Source organism: Gouania willdenowi, chromosome 10, assembly GCF_900634775.1.
Source record: "Gouania willdenowi chromosome 10, fGouWil2.1, whole genome shotgun sequence".
NCBI classification, from domain to species: Eukaryota; Metazoa; Chordata; class Actinopteri; order Blenniiformes; family Gobiesocidae; genus Gouania; species Gouania willdenowi.
The window spans coordinates 15704177-15722329 of NC_041053.1; the positions used below are offsets into that span (position 1 = coordinate 15704177).

At 37.3% G+C, this 18153-nt stretch overlaps 1 protein-coding gene across 2 annotated transcripts in view; it reads left to right on the forward strand.

The window, feature by feature from the left end:
• The first annotated feature begins 14103 nt into the window (after positions 1–14103).
• The window catches only part of diaph1 (diaphanous related formin 1), a 143204-nt gene continuing 139154 nt past the window's right edge, over positions 14104–18153 (forward strand). For both annotated transcript variants that reach the window (XM_028459881.1, XM_028459882.1), the window contains exon 1: positions 14104–14841. In XM_028459881.1, coding sequence (XP_028315682.1) covers positions 14743–14841 — 99 coding nt within the window. In that variant the 5' untranslated portion in view covers positions 14104–14742. The remainder of the gene's footprint in view (positions 14842–18153) is intronic.

Here is an 18153-nt window from a genome sequence, read left to right on the forward strand (position 1 = left end):
ATAGTATCCATTAGGTTTATGCATACGATCCGTAGTTTCTTCATTTCGACGTACATTTATATTTTTACTATGGTGTTGCTAAGGACTCTCAGAACAAACCGGAAGTGAAGTTTGACTTCCGGTTTGAATAGAAAATAGAAAACACTGGGCAAATGGCGTGTAGAATTACTACGCCCTGAGAGGTGTATCTGTAGGATATCTACATTTTGCACAATGGAAATAGTAAAAAAAAACATCTGCTAATGTCAAAAATTACAATAACACTCATCTCCTTCCTAATGTCAACACACCACACTTCCTGTGTTTGGGTGTGAAGGGTGAGTCAGGTCACTTATCAACTTCTCATTGTCTGCAAACACAACCTTGTTCAGCTGTTACATTATGCTTTTGCACTTACGCTAATGTGTTCCGAAATTAACTGAACACAGATGGAGTGTGTGGTGTGTGTGTGTGTGTGTGTGTGTGTGTGTGTGTGTGTGTGTGTGTGTGTGTGTGTGTGTGTGTGTGTGTGAGTGTGTGTGTGTGTGTGTGTGTGTGTGTGTGTGTGTGTGTGTGTGTGTGTGTGTGTGTGTGTGTGTGTGTGTGTGTGTGCGTGTGTGTGTGTGTGTGCGTATGTGCGTGTGTGTAACCTAAATGTGTTTACTCACCGGAAACCAAATTTTGACATAATGAAATAAATTCAAGCATAAAAAGCACTTGTTTTGAAATAAGAAAACAAGATTTAGGTTTTGGCTAAAGTGAAATATTGAGTCACTCAGTCATAACACACCTACCTCTCTCTGTCTGTGTGTGTGTGTGTGTGTGTGTGTGTGTGTGTGTGTGTGTGTGTGTGTGTGTGTGTGTGTGTGTGTGTGTGTGTGTGTGTGTGTCTGCCCTTGCTCTCCATCTGCCAACCATTCTACTGTGACGGAACAGGTGCAGATGAATATGAAGTAGATCGGCGTGGCTTTTAGGGGTCGGCTTGTTGCATCTGCACTCATGTTGTAGACATAATAGTCGGTGGGCTAGAAGGGCCCACCTTACACCTTGATCATTTTGTAAAGAAATAAATAAACATGGGCAATTCATTGTTGTGAAATCTGATCTAAAATAAAGAATTCCATGTATTATGAGAAGAATATTGCCTGTTTTCATTGGTTTTTAAGTTGAATTCACGAACGAGTGCCAAATTTTAAGCAACACCCAAGTCGGTGACCTTTTATCCTCTGGTGACCTACTAAATAATCAAAATTGCATAAAACTCGTTTCAAAGGGTAGAGGGGACCCAGAGAAACATTTTGAGGGGTCACACATACACCAAATCTACTTGGAGCTATGTGAAGTTGAGGTTTTGTTTTTCAGAAAATTTTTATCTCCCGACATGTTTCGACTGTCAACTGCCAGTCTTCATCAGAGGAGTTCTGCTGATCGCCTTTGATGGTTCCTTTGAGGTTTCACTTGACTTCCATGTAATAGTTCCAACAACTTTCATTTTGTCTTCTTTTTTAATAGTATGTTAAATTGAGGTTTTGTTTTTTCAAAAAAGGTTTTTCAGGAACTTTTTATCCCCCGACATGTTTCGACTGTCAACTGCCAGTCTTCATCAGAGGAGTTCTGCTGATCACCTTTTGGCTCCTTTGAAGTTTCACTTGATTTCCATGTAGGAGTTCCAGCAAGATTCATTTTGAATAAACAAAACCTCAACTAAACATACTATTAAAAAAGATGATGAACATGTAGAATATTTATATATACATAACGAGCTTCCTGAAAAATACCACTTTGTTCATTCTGGGGGGGGTTCAAGGTGGGTCCTTCTAGCCCACAAACTATAATCTCCTCCTCCACCTTCTTTACCAGCTTGTTTTTTACTGCCCAGCATTACACACATACACTAGCATTATATGTGTCATAATATCTTCAGCTTGTATTTGAGTTTTTAAACCTTTAAAAGCATATTTAAGTTATTCACTTCATGGCTTTATAGGCGTTCAAACAGAAACTGAGCACATTCACACCTTTTCCTGTTCTGAATCACTCCTATGAGACATTCCTCACAGTGGGACAGACTAGTCTACATAAATGATCATCAATCTCAACCTCTCCTGTACCCCAACGCACTGCTACGCTGGGCAATAGATTCAAGATATATTGAGTTTTCTATTTTGGCGATATAGAAAATTATAATAATGCCTATATCAATATATATATTTCTATAGCTCATTTTGTATTAAAATACTAGTTTAAAGAGTTGCTTTCATTACTTCTCAGAACAGCATGACAAGCACAATTAGATGGATTTCTGAGTGCGTCCTAATTCAGTCCTTCATCTAAACCACACTACAGAACTCACTCACACGTGCTGTCCCTTAGAAGAAAAAAAGCTAAAAGTGGCACATATTGTGCAGCTGTTTTCAAAGGTGAAAGTAATGGATTACAAGTACTCACGTTTCTGTAATTGAGTTGCTTTTATGGGTGCAGTACTTTTATGAGTATATTTCTAAAGCAGTCATTTTACTTGTACTTGAGTATAAAAAGTTAAGTAATTTGTTATATTTCTAAACCCAATGTTACTGAGTAAATTATTGCTATTTTTGTTTAAAAATGATCAACGGACACTGGCCGTGTTCACATGGGAGCTTTAATTCCTCTTTAAAGCGGAATAAAAGTGAATTCCTCTTTAAACGGACCATGTAAACACTTAATTCTGAATGCAAATTTCATTCTGAATTAAACTTCATTATGAATTAGGTGGCGGTTTATTCTGTTTTTAATTCTGAATTAGATAATTCCTCTTTTTTGTAAACAGTTAACAACACTTAATTCCGCTTTAAGTTAATTGCGGTCGTATTGCACATGTGCGACTTGCGGCGATGACTCGCATGGCGGCCTGTAATAGAGCCGACACTATTCAATCAGAACCTTAAAAGACACAGATATAATGAAAAAAGCGGATGGATGAAGGCATAAACGTGTGGACATTAACAGACCAAAGTGTGTGTGTTTTTTTTAGCTGCTGCATCAAAGCTACAATCAAAATAAAGGTGAAACCAGTTCTCATGTGTGGTCTTCTGTGTTACAGCTGACCATAAAATGTTTGTTGTGTGTTTCTCCTGATAGACGTGATACATCATGTTCTCCCCCTGTCCAATCAGAGCCTTCACAACCCCCAGACCTAAAGCAGAATTAACTAAAACCGAATAAACCGGTTTTCCGTGTAAACCTCAATTTGGGAATTACTATTATCATGTAAACACAAAGCAGAACACTTTAATTCTAAATGAATTAATTCGGAATAACTAATTCCAAATTGAAAAAACATCATGTAATTGTTGCCACCGTCAAACTACAAAAAAATGAAATGACCAGACAACAATCAAATGCATCACATCACAGCCGACCAATCCGATTAAACATAATGTACAGTGCTACAACAGCATTGAATGGAGGTCAATTTCCTCCATGTTAGAGTTTATAAATAGCTAAGTAGCTATACTTAGAGCCTGAGAAATTATTTTCTTCTGAATTGAATCAATTGGTGTTATTTTATTTATTTATTTATTTTTAAAAGAATTGTACATTTTGACAAACCTTTTATTTTATTTATATTTAGATGCAAGATTTGGTTTCTTCCTTTTTACGTTTATACATGAGATGTTTACTGTATTACCAAAAATAAAAGGGGGGTTCAATTAACTAGTAACTAGTACTATTTAATTGAGCTACTTTTTACTTCTACCTGAGTATTTTATGTATGACTTAGTTGTACTTGTACAACTAGTTAGTACAACTTCAATCAAGTAAGTAGAATATATCTGTACTCTTTATACCTCTGGCTGGTTTGTTAATAAATCAGCCTATGTGTTATTTTACATCAGCAAATTTAACCAGACTTGTTTTTTGGTTTGACTTTATTTTTTCATCAAAAATATCGCCATTTTGAGAAAAAAAAAAATATCGATATGAGTTTTGGTCTATATCGCCCAACTCTATCACACACACACACACACACACACACACACACACACACACACACACACACACACACACACACACACACACACACACACACTGCTGTCGTTCCTCGTTTATTAATCGCAGCTATTATCCTGTTCCATAGTCGGTGGATCGATAATAATCCCGTGTGGCAGAGGGTTTGCACTGGCAGCTCAACATGAGTGATCGATCCCTCAGTGGATAAAAGGACCATTAAACGGACGGAGAGCACATTTCTCTGCGCGCACCGCGACGCACATGAAGTGTGCGCACTTTGGGATCGTCGTAAACTCGCTGTGTGTGCTGGATCTCTGACTCACTGGAGGTGGATTTAAAAGACGACAGTTTTGTTCTGATACATGAATCGTGGAAAAGAGACGATGCTGCCCGATCTCATCACTCGTGTGGATTTGATCCGATAGTCTATAGTGTACATGTTCCAGTGTCCCTGTGGAGCAGCCGGAGCGGACAGAGCCGGACTGGACCCAGAGGAATGCAGAACCGGGTTTTAGTCTTTGTCAGCTCACCCGCGGAACACTTCACTTTCTCCAAAGTAAGTCACCTAGGTGCGTGTTAGGGTCCATTAATATTAATATTAATAATAACAACACTATTTTACTAACAGTACAGGTTGTGTCTGTATGCTCCACTGTGACATTATACCAGAATCATATTGGTACATAATTGTTGACACTGTGTACCAGTGACCTTGGCATCAGATGATCTAGAAAGCGCGTGAAAGAAAAAGCTCAGTGTTTCCCAAGCAGAGGTACGTGTACCCCTAAAGCATAGGCAACTGTACCACAGAGGGGGCCACAAACATGTGATTGTATCAGACCTGAGGGCCACATGATCAATATTCATGTCAGCATTTAGATTTAGAATAATGACCAATCAGAGCGTTAACTCAGGGAGAATAAAGGGTTTTGTCTTTTGATATTGTGTTTTTGGAGTCATTATGTGAGTGTTTTTGTGTGTGTGTGTCCTTGATGTGGTTTTGTGTATTTTTCTGTCATTTTCTGCGTTTTTGTTGTCGATTTGTGCGTTTTTGGGGTCACTTTCTCTATTTTTGTTGTTGTTTTCTGTATTTTCCTGTCATTTTGTTGAGAGTTTGTGTCTTTGGAGCTATTATGTAATGTGTTTTGTGTGTTTTTGTAATAATTTTGTTTGTTTAAGTGGGTGTTGTGTCTGTCTTTGTCATTTTATGTTTTACGAGTAATTTTGTGTACTTTGTGCATTGCGTACTTTGTGTATTATGTTGGGCTTCATATTTCTTCCAACGTCTTGAATTGCATTTTTTTAGGGATTTGCTTTGGGGGCAGAAAAAAATTAGACTGAAGACCACATGTGGCCCCTGGGCCGCCAGTTGCCCATATCTGTAGGTACGTGAGCAGACTGCGGAGGGTATGTAGTAACCTTTAGGTTACCTTTTGTATGTTTTGGTAACTGTACTTTTTGTTCAGGAAAAGGATATTAAAAAACAAAAAAAATGAGCGCTTATTTGTAGTAGAGGTGTCCTGATCCGATATTGATTTCGGAAATCGGTCCAATATCAGCCAGAAAACAAATATCAGATTTTATCAAACTGCATCTAAAATCACTGATAAAAGCTCTCTGATAAAATTTCTTCTATCCATAGGTGACTGTGGTTCACACTCCTACAAAGTAACCTACCGTTGTTGACTGTTTGAGTAACATCACTTGATCAAGCCTTTTCTAACATTCCACACTACAAAAAAAGGTAATAAAAGTAGGTATGATTTGTGCGGATATCGCATCGAATCATTATTGGTATCGACCGATATGCAAGGATGCAATATCGGTATCGTATCGGAAGTGAAAAAGTTGTATCGGGACATCCCTACTTATTTGATTTTAATTTTAGAATTAAAAAAAAAGTTAAGTTCCAAATTCAAAGTATTTTTTCAATTATCAGTGTTAAGAAGGGATAAACATTTTTAAAATACTGGTTTTCATTTTCTGTTTCTAAAAATGAAATGTTAGACGACCAAAACAATAACTAAAACTGCTTTCTTCTCATATTGTGAGATTGTAAATTGCTGCACGGTGAAAAAACTGGCTTTTAATTTTTGCTTTTAGAAACATGACATGAAAATCTACTGTTTTTTAAGTTTTGTTTATCCCTTTTCGACCCTTAAAAGAAAGATGCCTTGAATTTAAATAATAATAATAAAAAAAATATTTTAAAAAGAAAATAGACAACCACTCATTTTTTGTTTTTTAATATCCTTTTCTGAAGACAATGTCCCATGCCCAAAATATGCATGGACACGTTCATCAATAGTTTAAACCCACATGTCATGATGAGTGAACAACGCTTGGTGAATTCTGCTCGACAATGTCAAGACAAGCTGATGCCAAAAGATCAAAAAAGCAACATCGCTATAAAGAATGGCCATCACAAACCAGTTATCCCTATGGTTACTTTTTTGACACCATTTGTTTGAAAACCACAAAGTCTGATGGATGATGAGGCCCTGCTTTTATGGTCTGTATTCATAGTGAAATCAAGATTAAGCAAGCTTCTTTCATTCTGCAATAGAATTACTATGCAGCTGAAGTTTTTGGCACTTTACTTGAAGTTTTATATGTAAAGCTGACATTACTCTGTCAGTATCTGTCTTTAGCATAAATAAGGTGTCATGAATGCTGTCTGTAAGTGTTATTCGCTAAATTATTACACTTTTGGAGCTACGTTGGCATTTTTTGGGGTTAGGTGGAGGGATCTAGTGGGGTTAGGGTAACATCGGGTTAGGGTTAGGGTAACAACGGGTAAGGGTTAGGGTAACAAACGACACTTAAAGCTAGGGTAGGCCATTTTCTCCAGATACACTTTTTAGGTTTTGGTTGACATGTTCTTAATGTCCTGATAGAAATTAAGATTTTATGTGCTCTGAAAAAGGAACGAAGAAAATCCATCATCTGTAGCAGCTGTAAACCTGTAATAACTTCGACCAATGGAAAAAACAAACCGTTTTTCTTAACCAATCACGTCCTCCTGCTCGTTCTCAACCCCTCGCGTGCACAAGCCCACACTCAAAGCGCGTCACTGGTGACAGACTTAAAACAGAGTTTTTAGTCAAGTTTTATAACTATATAGAATGAGAAAGTTTAGTGTTTACTTACTGCTGAATAAGACATCAGACGACAAACTTCCTACACAATACAAACAAGGAGCTTAGATGTGCAGCAGCAGCCCTGCTCATGGATGTTAATGAAGGATGGAGCACAGAGGGGAGGGGGGAGGAGGATGAAGGCAGAGCCAATCGCAAAGCTACATTCAAAATCATGTTAGCTTTCGAAAATCCCCTACCATGCCATTAATGACAGCCTTCATGACACATTGTTCATGCTAATTACAAGTGTCATGTCATAATAATGACAGCGTAATGTCAGCCTTATTTGTAAAACTACAAGTAAAGTGTTACCAAGTTTTTTTAAAGTCAAATTGTGTCAAAGTCTAGGTGCAAAATTTGGTCCAACCAAGGCTGAATGATTTTAGGCAAAGTGAAAGTTCCAGAAAAGCCTGATCATTATTATTTGGTAATGAATGCTTTGCTCCTCTGCTTATTGAATTTATAATTTTAGAATAGAAATGCAATAAATGTGAATAGCAAATTATTTTTCCATTTCCATTGTTCCATAAGACCTGAGGTAAGTTCTCCACCACTGTCTCTCAGTGTTGGATCATAATTAGCTCACCCAGCATGAACAAAGTGAAGGTCACCACCAGCCAACTTAACCCACCTGTGTTTCCCCCTCCAGCAGACCAACTGTGGTGAACCACAGGGCCACCATGCTGAGGCAGATCCTCCTCAACTCCACCGACAGCCCGGACTTCGACCTGGTGCTCCTCGCCCAGTCCTCTACTCACATCCCTACCTCTGTGAACTCTTCCCACGGTGGCTCTGTGAGCGTAGCCGCCCTGCTGAGACCCACAGCGGGCAGGGGAGGTGCCGGGCTCCGAGATGGAGAGCTTCACAAACCGGACCTGGTCACCTACATCATCATGTGCTTGCTGCTGTTCCTGATGGTGCTGCTCATTGTCTTCTTTATCAACTGCCAGCTGAGGAACTCTTTTTTTGCCTCCATGCCATATGACAGGTCACTGAGAGAGGCCCGGACCTCGTATAAATAGTACAAAAAAAAAAACCACTCCAAAAAACCCACGAGGAGCCTTGTACTTGAACTTCTCAACATCTGGAAACACAAACTAGTTGCCTCATCAGTTTTGAGTGGCCTGGATGAAGTGGGATCGTAAACTTAGCATGGTCTTGGCACACTTTTCACTACATATTTGAATAGTAACATCCAAGGAGAACACGCAAAGTGTTATGTGTTCAGAGACTAAAGTGATCACCTCAAATCTTGCAGTTTTTGTTTTCGGTCGAAACGTAAGACATTTCCTCTGCTACAACTCTAACCCTGTCCATAACTCATTTGAATGCCAAAAAATATGGTTGGATTTTTACAATTTAGGTTGAAAATAGGGCTGGGCGATATGGAGCAAAACTCATATCTCAATATTTGTTCTCAAAATGACAATATACGATGTAAATCTCGATAATTGTAATTAAAAACTGGTAAGTCTTACCAGAAATTTAGTCTCGGTTAAATTTGCTGATGCAAAAAGCGACACAGACACATTTGTTAACAAACAGCTGCACAATATGTGTCACTTTTGTCTTTTTCTTCGTGAAAGGGACAGCACGTGCGAGTGAGTTCTGTAGTGTGGCTTGTTTAGGGGAAGGTCTTGGTTAAGGAGCACTCAGAAATTCATCTAACTGTGCTTTTCATGCTTTTCTGAGAAGTAGCAAAATCAGCCACTCCTAAGATGATTATTTTGATACAAAATAAGCTGTATCGATATAGATGACACTGTAATTTTCTATATCTCCAAAATAAAAAATCTTGAATCTCGATATATCTCCCAGCTCCTGTCGAAAACTTAAATATTTGATGCTTGCAAAGTCCAGATGATTGTATATTTTATTTGATGACTCGTGTTCTAAAGGTCAACAAATGTTATGTATATGAAGTGTAACCTTCTTGTGAAACAGGACAGTCAGGACTCTCATTGTGTCCAAGATGATTAATGAGTGTTTGTAGCTTTGTGGTCACACAATGCTGTTTGATTATATGGAAGAGAATCTTTTAATATGTGACATCATAAAATTGCTGAAGATGATGACGTTCTGCTGCTTGTGAGAACCATCCAACATGTCTGTGCCACAGGGCAGCGGCATCTTATCCTGCACTTTTACTTTTCACTAAGCCCTTTGTTATTATCTCTGGTGCTAATATCACAGACCAGGACTCCAGGCTGTCGTACTATGTTGAGTTCTGTGTGATAAACAGTCTTCTGTTTCAGTGCCACCAGTGATGAGCAAATCCTCTCCTATCTTGTTTGAGGGAAACATTCTTCCCATACCAAGGTAGATACAAATGAGTCTAATCTAAAAACTTGTGTGTGCACGGGAGTCTGTAGAGCCTGATCACTGGGCCGCGAAGCCAGCAAACGCTGCATGTGTAGATGTGATTTTTAGTACATTGCTGAGAGCTGCAGTCAGACATTATGCTGTCTCGTGCCATGCTTTCGACGTGAAGTAAATTTCACAGAGAAGAGAGAAACCCAGCGATTGTATCTAGCTGTGGTGTGTAATCAAAACATGTTTTCTGAATGTGGGAGGCCCTGAAAGCTGACGTGATAGGCAGAGAGGCTGAAAATTACTGTGTCATGCTCGTCATGCAAATAAATGGATTTTTTTTTTTTCAAGACTTGTTAGAACTGGTGAGCTTTTTGATTTATCGATTCATCGTTGGCTTGTTTTGTTGTGGTTTTTTTCGCTTTTTTGTTTTTCAAATAAACAAAATTTGGTAACACTTTACAATATAGGTAAAGAAAGGCTTAACTACTATGGTTAACTAAGGTTAAGTAATTCTTATGAGACAGTTAACCATTTGTAACGTGTTATTTATGTAATACATGTGTTACACTTTACAATAAGGATCCAGAAAGGCTTAACTAATGGTTGACTATGGTTAAGCAATGCTTTTGAGGAACTCCTATACAATTTTTAAGGTTTATATCAGGTTACTACTGTTAAACATTACCTTACTTAAAGCTGATATCCAGAGTTTCTAAGAAATCTATGTTTATGTATGATTCTTTTGAAATGCGAAAAATAGCTAACTCGTCTTTTACTATGGTCTACTGCTGGTGGTCATTCATATACATTAATGTATATAAGTCCCTCCTTCGTCCTATAGACCCCTATACAAATGGAAACGATCGCAGAGTGCGCCCAGCCAATAGGCTTTGACTTCCTGTTTTTGAGACTGTCAATCAAAGTGAATGTGGAACTGTGCACGGAAACAAGGTCGCGCGTCACAATAGCAAACAGGTAAATATGATTTTGGCTCTTACCTGACCCATAGACCTATATCAATGCGACCTGATGCAACCTAGTTATTTTCCGCGACGCGCGCAGAAAAGTAGAGGCGTGGCTTCTGGTAGATTGGTAGAGACGGGGAGGAAGTGGAGCTGTTTGGGGCGGGACATCGAGACGTTTCTCTGAAACTCCAGATAGCAGCTTTAAGGTTAGATAAGGGCGAGTTGGTTACAACATTGACATACAAACTCTAATAAACACTGTAAGTAAATCACTATGAGGCACATTACATATATTTTACTATTATAGTAATAAGTGATGCATCCATAAGGCTAACCAATTACATTATATAACATTTAGTAATGTTTAAAGTACTAAGAATTCATTAATGGCATAATAATGCATTAACTGGTATGTTAATTAATGCATTATAATGATTATTATAACATTGTTAAACTTTTTAATTCATGTTTAATAATGCCTTAACTGACATTAATTAAGGGACCCTCATTGCTAAGTGTTTACCCAAAATGTCAAATTATGGAATACTATAAGGATCTGGCATGAGTCTCTCTATTTGGCAGTAAAAATGTTGTTTCTGTTCCAACCACTCGGTGAAACACCAAGCCTTAATGTTTGATTGCACAATGGAATTAATGTGTAAAAAACTGCAAACAGCCCTGAGTCATACCTCTACTTCCTCCTCAGTGAGGATTACTCAGCTTTATTGGACTGATTCCTGCTTAGATATGTGTGTCAAGAACAAATTGCCAGCATGCCATCATCAGACAGTGTTTGACCTGATAAGACTGAGGCTGTGTTTAGCTCAAGTACATTTCCAGATCATACACCAAGATAGTAAAGTGTTAGTGTGAGATTCCTACACCTGAACTTAACACATCTACACATATAGTCAAAGTGTTGTTTGTGTTGTGTTAACAATCCAGTCACATAACAACCAAGATTACTGAATTGGAGATCATTCATATTTCTGTCACATTCCTTCAAACTATTTGTTATAGTGCAGCGTGACGTGAGGCGAGTGAGAGTGATAACAGTCAGACTTTAAAAACACACTGGAAGCTGTTCAGTTGATATAGTGAGTGCAGTGTGAGCTTATGGACCACAAACTAACACCTATTCACACTAGCAGGCCTCTGCTGCCCACTGGTGCTGGATTTAACTACTACTGTTACACCATCATGGCCCAAGAATACGTTTTAACATTTTTTTTTTGTACATTAAGGCACAAACAATCTCAACTAGATTCTCAAATGTGGGTACGCGATGGCACTACATTAGGTAAATAGAGAGAGAGATGGAGAGACAGAAAAATTAATAAATAAAAGCATTAAAAATATGGGGTTTTATAATGTTTATTTTGAATGAAAAAATGATAATCACAATGAATATTACCAGCAACTCACAAAACGACAACAAAAACACACAAAATAAGAGAAAAATATACGGAATAATAAAAAGAACACACAAATTACACCAAAACACACACTAAGAGGGCTATAATTAGGGTTACATTACGAGCAACACACAAAACGACAACAAAGACACACTAAATGAGAGACGAGATCACTGCAAAATACACAAAAATAACAGAAACATGACACGACATAAGAAACAACCAAATAACACCAAAAACACACACACTGACAGAGAATAATTTAAATAATATCAACAACACACAAAATAAGAGAAACATATACTGAATAATAAAAACAACATAAAAACAGAAAATGACTCAAAAAACCCTCACACAAAATAATGATAGAAATGATCTTGATTAGAATGTGAATTGAAAATACAAGAGTCAGTCTTGGTCCCACATTATGAGGGAGATGACTGTAAATGATAAAAAAAAAAACTATAGAAATAAATCTAAATACTGTTTTATTTCACTTATTTACAAAATAAGATTCTTTCAAATGTGTGTTATCACTCATTCATTCCATCATTATGCTCTATAGTTGCTTTTTCCACAGAATTTTCAGCAAAATGTTGTAGTCGGACAGAAGGGAGTAATGGATTCAGAAATAAGAAAAAGGGGGTACATAAGCCGAAAAAGTTTGAGAACCACAGCTCTAAACAGACACTGGTGGCTTGCACATCTTTAGTATCAGGTTTCTCCACATTTTTAGGTTTTCAAATCAACAGTGTTTGGAGAGCAGCCTTTATTTAATACACTGTTAGAGTTGGATCATATAAGTCATGCAATGAAACATACAGTACATATTCTAATGCAGAGATGAGTAACTTTTATCCCAGCAGGGGCCACAAAAATGTGATTGTATATTATTTTTCTCTTATTTTCTCCGTTTATGTTGTTGTTTGGTATATTTTTGTTGTGTTTTTTTGTGTTTTTGCAGTGTCCTTGTGAGCTCTTGGTGAAATATAGTCTGTTTTTGTCATCTTGTGTGTTTTTGTTGTATTTTTGATATTCTGTAATAATGTTATGATTCTGTTATTTTGTGGGCAGCATGGCCCGCCGGGCTACCAGTTGCATATTCATATGTTGCAAATGGAAATCTACATATTCCACTTGATTTATATACTGTAGCGCTTTTATTACTACTGAAGTAGTCCCAAAGCGCTTCACATTTTCAGCACATTGCTAAGTGTTATTACAACAGTGGACACCTGTGAATGTGGGCTAGATACCAGGCTCCATTTTTCCAAATTAAGGGTGAAAAAATGTCCAAAAAACAGGTAAATAAAAAGTAGTGTGTAATTAGAGATGATTAAACATCACCACATAAGTTGATAATAAGTTAGGTTTTGGTGCTAATGTAACCAAGGAGCAGACAACTTCAGGGTTTTGACAGCAATTCACTATCAGTCCAAATAAAACCAAATATTAATGACAGAAACACAGTCAACCATATATCCTGTATTCTCAGTCAAACAAAATGGATATACTGTATGTACTTAATTGCTCAGTGCCAAAAAAAAAAAAAGTTTAAACCGAATAAGCTTGCGCTTGTATAAAGTCTCTTTCTCAGTCTATGAAAGAAAACAAACAATAAATAAATAAAAAGAAAATCAGATGATCGATCTTGTCTCTTGACCAGCAAAACAAAATGATAGAGCTCTTTGTTTAAAATGTGAAAAAGTAAAATAATGCTGGTGATACTCCAGTGAATGGTGTGTCACCATCAGCTCTCCTCATATATATATATATATATATATATATATATATATATATATATATATATATATATATATATATATATATATATATATATGATAAAAATATACATAAACTCACAAGATATATAAATTCAAATGAAATCAAACAGACACAAATGAAATTATATGAACACAATATTACTGTAAATACAGCTGGATTACACTAAGATCTACCTAATTGAAAATTGCAAATTAGAAACCTCCAAATTAATTTCCAGAGGTACAATAATAATAATAACCAAAAGATGCTGGAGAAACCCAGAGCATATTATCGCCCCCTACTGTTGGATAAAATAAATTAGATGATTCAATGCTAGTAAAAACAATCCCGTTCAAACTAATTAAAAAAAAAAAAAAAAAAAAAGCTCAGCATCCTCTTCACTTTTTCTCTATGGAAATACCCGCGACCCACTAAAAACAGGGTTGCAACCACTCATCTGCACCCGACCCTCTGTTTGAGAACCAGGGTCTTAAACCGTCTCAGGTGAAGCAGTGAATCCTAGGCTCCGCCCACCAGCTCTGCTTAGACTGACAGGAGAACAGGAAGAATATCAGTCTGTCCCCCTGTGCGGTGCACTGGACTTTCAAAGTTAACTTTACTACACTTCTACCAAACATGGGAACTAACCTTGAACCAACCTACGAGCCCTGACTACCCTAAGGCCGACCAAGCGGCTCAGGGAGGGGGTTTTTCTACAATTGCTGAAGTACTTGCCAGGCTAAAGCTAACGATAGCACAGTTAGTAGTAGCGCTTTTTGTTTGTTTTAGTTTGGTAAACAACGTGAAACTCTGTGTTGTGTCGTTAGTCCGGACTAAGACTAGTACTAGAGTTAGTTGTTTGTGCTGTTTGAGACTCAACAGGTCGTTTTCACGGTGTTTTTTTAGTGGAAGACTTGAGGCGGTGCTTTGAATTTCCCTCCCTGCAGTGATACGGAGGGGCTAGCGTGGGGCTAACCTGGCCGGTGACCAAATCACTCGCAACTCTGTGCTAATTGAGGCTAGTTAGCAGTGGGTCTTAGCCTAGGCCTCCCAAAAGCAATTTACCTGTTCTCATCGCTAGTTACACTCATTAAACCTGCGTTAGATCTGGACAGATTAAAGCGGCAAGTATTAATTAACAGTAAGTTTAAGGACACGGATTCATTAATAATTATGGATCCAAACACCGGGAATTCCGCCTCAGCTGCAGGTCCAAAGAAGGACAAGAAGTCAAAGAAGAGCTACGAGGATGGAGAAGGGAAGAAGAAGTTTGTGAGTACACACCTACACACAACTGATACTATATTTTTTACAACATTTCCAGCAAATCTATGACAAACTCCATACTTATAGTTATTTCCTAGAGCTTCACTTCTCTGTCTGAACTCAGGTCAAAGTACTGGAGAGTGTGTCAGGAAGTAACGGCTAACTTTCAACACTCTATAGCAACAAGTCGTGCAAGTTGAATTACAACAACACACGCTATAGTAATGTGGTATTTTACAACTCATTCACTGGTTAACTATAAGTCGCATAGGGCTGGGCGATATGGACCAAAACTCATATCTGAATATTGTAGCAGCCTTGGGGAGGAAGCCAGCTGCAAGGGATTGTGGAAAGTACACTGTTGTGTTCTGTTTACCCCTTTGTAGTGGAAAGGTTCCTTTTATTAGCCAATGTTCTGAAGTGCCTGTTACTATCTGTGTTGTTTTTATTTGTGGAATAAATGAGGAGGGCTGGGCAATATATCTCGTTTCAAGATATTTAGAATTTTCTATTTTGGCGATATAGAAAATTACACTATTGTCGATATTTACAGCTTTTTTATAGCTTATTTTGTTAAAATACTTGTTTTAGGGGGTTGGGGTAATGTAATTTACAAAGTTGGAACAATTAGCTTAGACTTGCAAATGAAGGGCATGACAAATTGTGAATGTGGTTAAATTGGCAAAAATATGCATGAAATATGGTGAAAAGAAGTTAAAAGTGACAATAATGGGTCACTATAAAACCTTAGGTGGAACAGGTGGTGGAAAGGGTTTATAAGTGGCAAAAATGTCTTGAAAGTGGAAAAATGTGCAGAAAAGGTTTTGAAATTTGATGGAAAAGTGTCAAATGGGAGTAAGCTTTTTGTTACTAAATGTGCCTGTGTGACATTTTGCATCAGCGAATTTAATCCAGAATTGTCTTTTTTGTAAGACTTTATTTGAATTAAAGATATCGAGATTTATGTTGTATATCACCATATTGAGAAAAAATAACGAGATATGAGTTTTTGTCCATGTCACCCAGCCCTATGAATAAGGTCAAGATGAGTGAGCAAGGTTTGTGTGTGCGGCAGAGACCCTGCGTGCTGTTCATGTGAATGGGTGTTAATAAAATAAATAGCACCACCTACGGTTTCGGGTGTGTATGAAAAGGAAGCTGTCCTTGTGCTTCCGCACCGATCGCGACAATATTTTTTTTCTCAAAATGGCGATTTACGATGTTAATCTCAATAAATTAAAATGAAGTCTTACCAGAAAGAAAATTCAGAAAATGCCACACAGGCACATTTATTAACAAACAGCTGCACAATTTGTGCTACTTATGGCTTTTTCTCCTCTAAGGGACAGCATGTGTGAGTGAGTTCTGTAGTGTGGCATGTTTAGTAGTAGTAGGACCCAATCAAGCTAACTGTGCTTTTAATGCTATTCTGAGAAGTAGAGAAAACACTGACTCCTAAAACAGGTATTTTGGTACAAAATAAGATATAAATATTGATATAGGCAATATTGTATTTTTCTATATCCCCAAAGTAACTCGATATATCTTGAATCCAGCTTTAAGTCTCATACAACAATGAAAAGTTCTACATTGAGTTTTTCCACACTTCTCATTAACAACTTTTTACAGTGTAAGATCAACCGGTTTCCTCCAGTCACATAAAACTAAATCTGTTTTAATGACTAAAAGAACGTTCTGTGGAAAGGTGTGGCTTGAAGTTTCCCTGGTTGATCAAATGAAGATGACTTCATGGTTTCTACTTGGTTGTGTCAGCATGTATGATGCACATCAGAGTCACCGGCTGTAATGTTTGCCCTCAGCCAAAGCAAACTCTTGTGTAATTTAAACCTTACGGTCAGGTCTAGCAACTGGTGAAAACTGATATTGTAGTTGGCTACAAACTGTAACTATAGTAGAGGCTGAAACCACATCAGTAACTCTGCTACTGGCGCTGTAATTTTCACCCTCGTGCATATGAGCACAACTCTCCGTTAGAACGAGGGGTGGGAACCTCTGGGTACCTCACGATACGCAATACAAAGCTCACGATAACAATTATCTCACGATATGACAATACTGTGATTATCAATATATTGGTCAGAAATCAATCTACAATAATCGGACATAACAAGAAAAAAAAGATTAAGTGAAAAAATATTTTTTTTAATTTTTATCTCTGACAGTAAATTGTGACAGGGCTCTACACTAACTTTTCCAGTGGTGGCACTGGTGTGACTAACTTTCTCAGTTGGTAGCACCAGCACAAAATTCAAAATTTGGGGTGGGGAGAGTGTACTGCATAGCCATGCATGCTAATGAATAGTTGACTTAACTGGCGTACCGTAGTTTTGTATGAAGTAAAGATTGACAATGACTCGAGATATATTTGTTAAATGTTTTAATGTTTTAGTGTCAATATTAAGTTTTTCTGCAACAAGCAGTGGCTGAAATAACAGGTAGTTTATTTTATATAATTTTAAAAGAAGACGTAACACATTTTTTAAAATAACAGCAAAGCATAACAACAGGTTACATGTATTCTGTTTTTTTATTTTGCAGAAATGCTGTACTTTAAGTTAACAGTAGCATAACCAACTTAGCATCTGCATTGCTTCACCCCATGGAATTAAATTCAATATTGAGATATTTGTTTTAAGCCATATCGTGCAGGTCTAGCTACAGCCCTAGTTTGGCTAGTATGCAGGCTCTAAATTTGAGTGTAGATGTCCCTGCCTATCAGGGTGAGCAGTGAGCACAGACAACTATTTACTAGAATTAGCACTTATTTTTTTTCCTCTAAAATATCTGCTTGCTGTATGTTTTAAGACTGCCATGGCCAGAGTTGAAGTAAAGGTGAAAGCTTAAAGAATAAGTCTATTGTACAGCGTAACAACACAGTTTTGTTCATAACACAAAATTAAATTATCGATGATGTCATCCTGTTTTTATTATGCCTTTTCTTCCAAATTACATACATATGGTGAGATATTAGGTATTGTGAGATGTGTCTCAAAAGTTATTTTTGTTTGGGTGCCTTTGACCTTCATTAAGACGTTATTCATAATTTTAACAATGACAATATGAGAAGGAACCCTAAACAGGATGTTGTTGGAGGTTGGAGTTTTTATATTTTATGTATTTACATTTATGGAAGTATCTAAATAAAACCAAAATAAACCATCACCTTCAGACATGCACTGCACATTCCTGTATCATGTTACTGTTATTATGTGTACAATCTGTTAGCTATTCATTGTGCCAATCATGTCTTCCTGTTGACATTCCTGACATGTAATTATGGTCAGAGCAAAATTAATT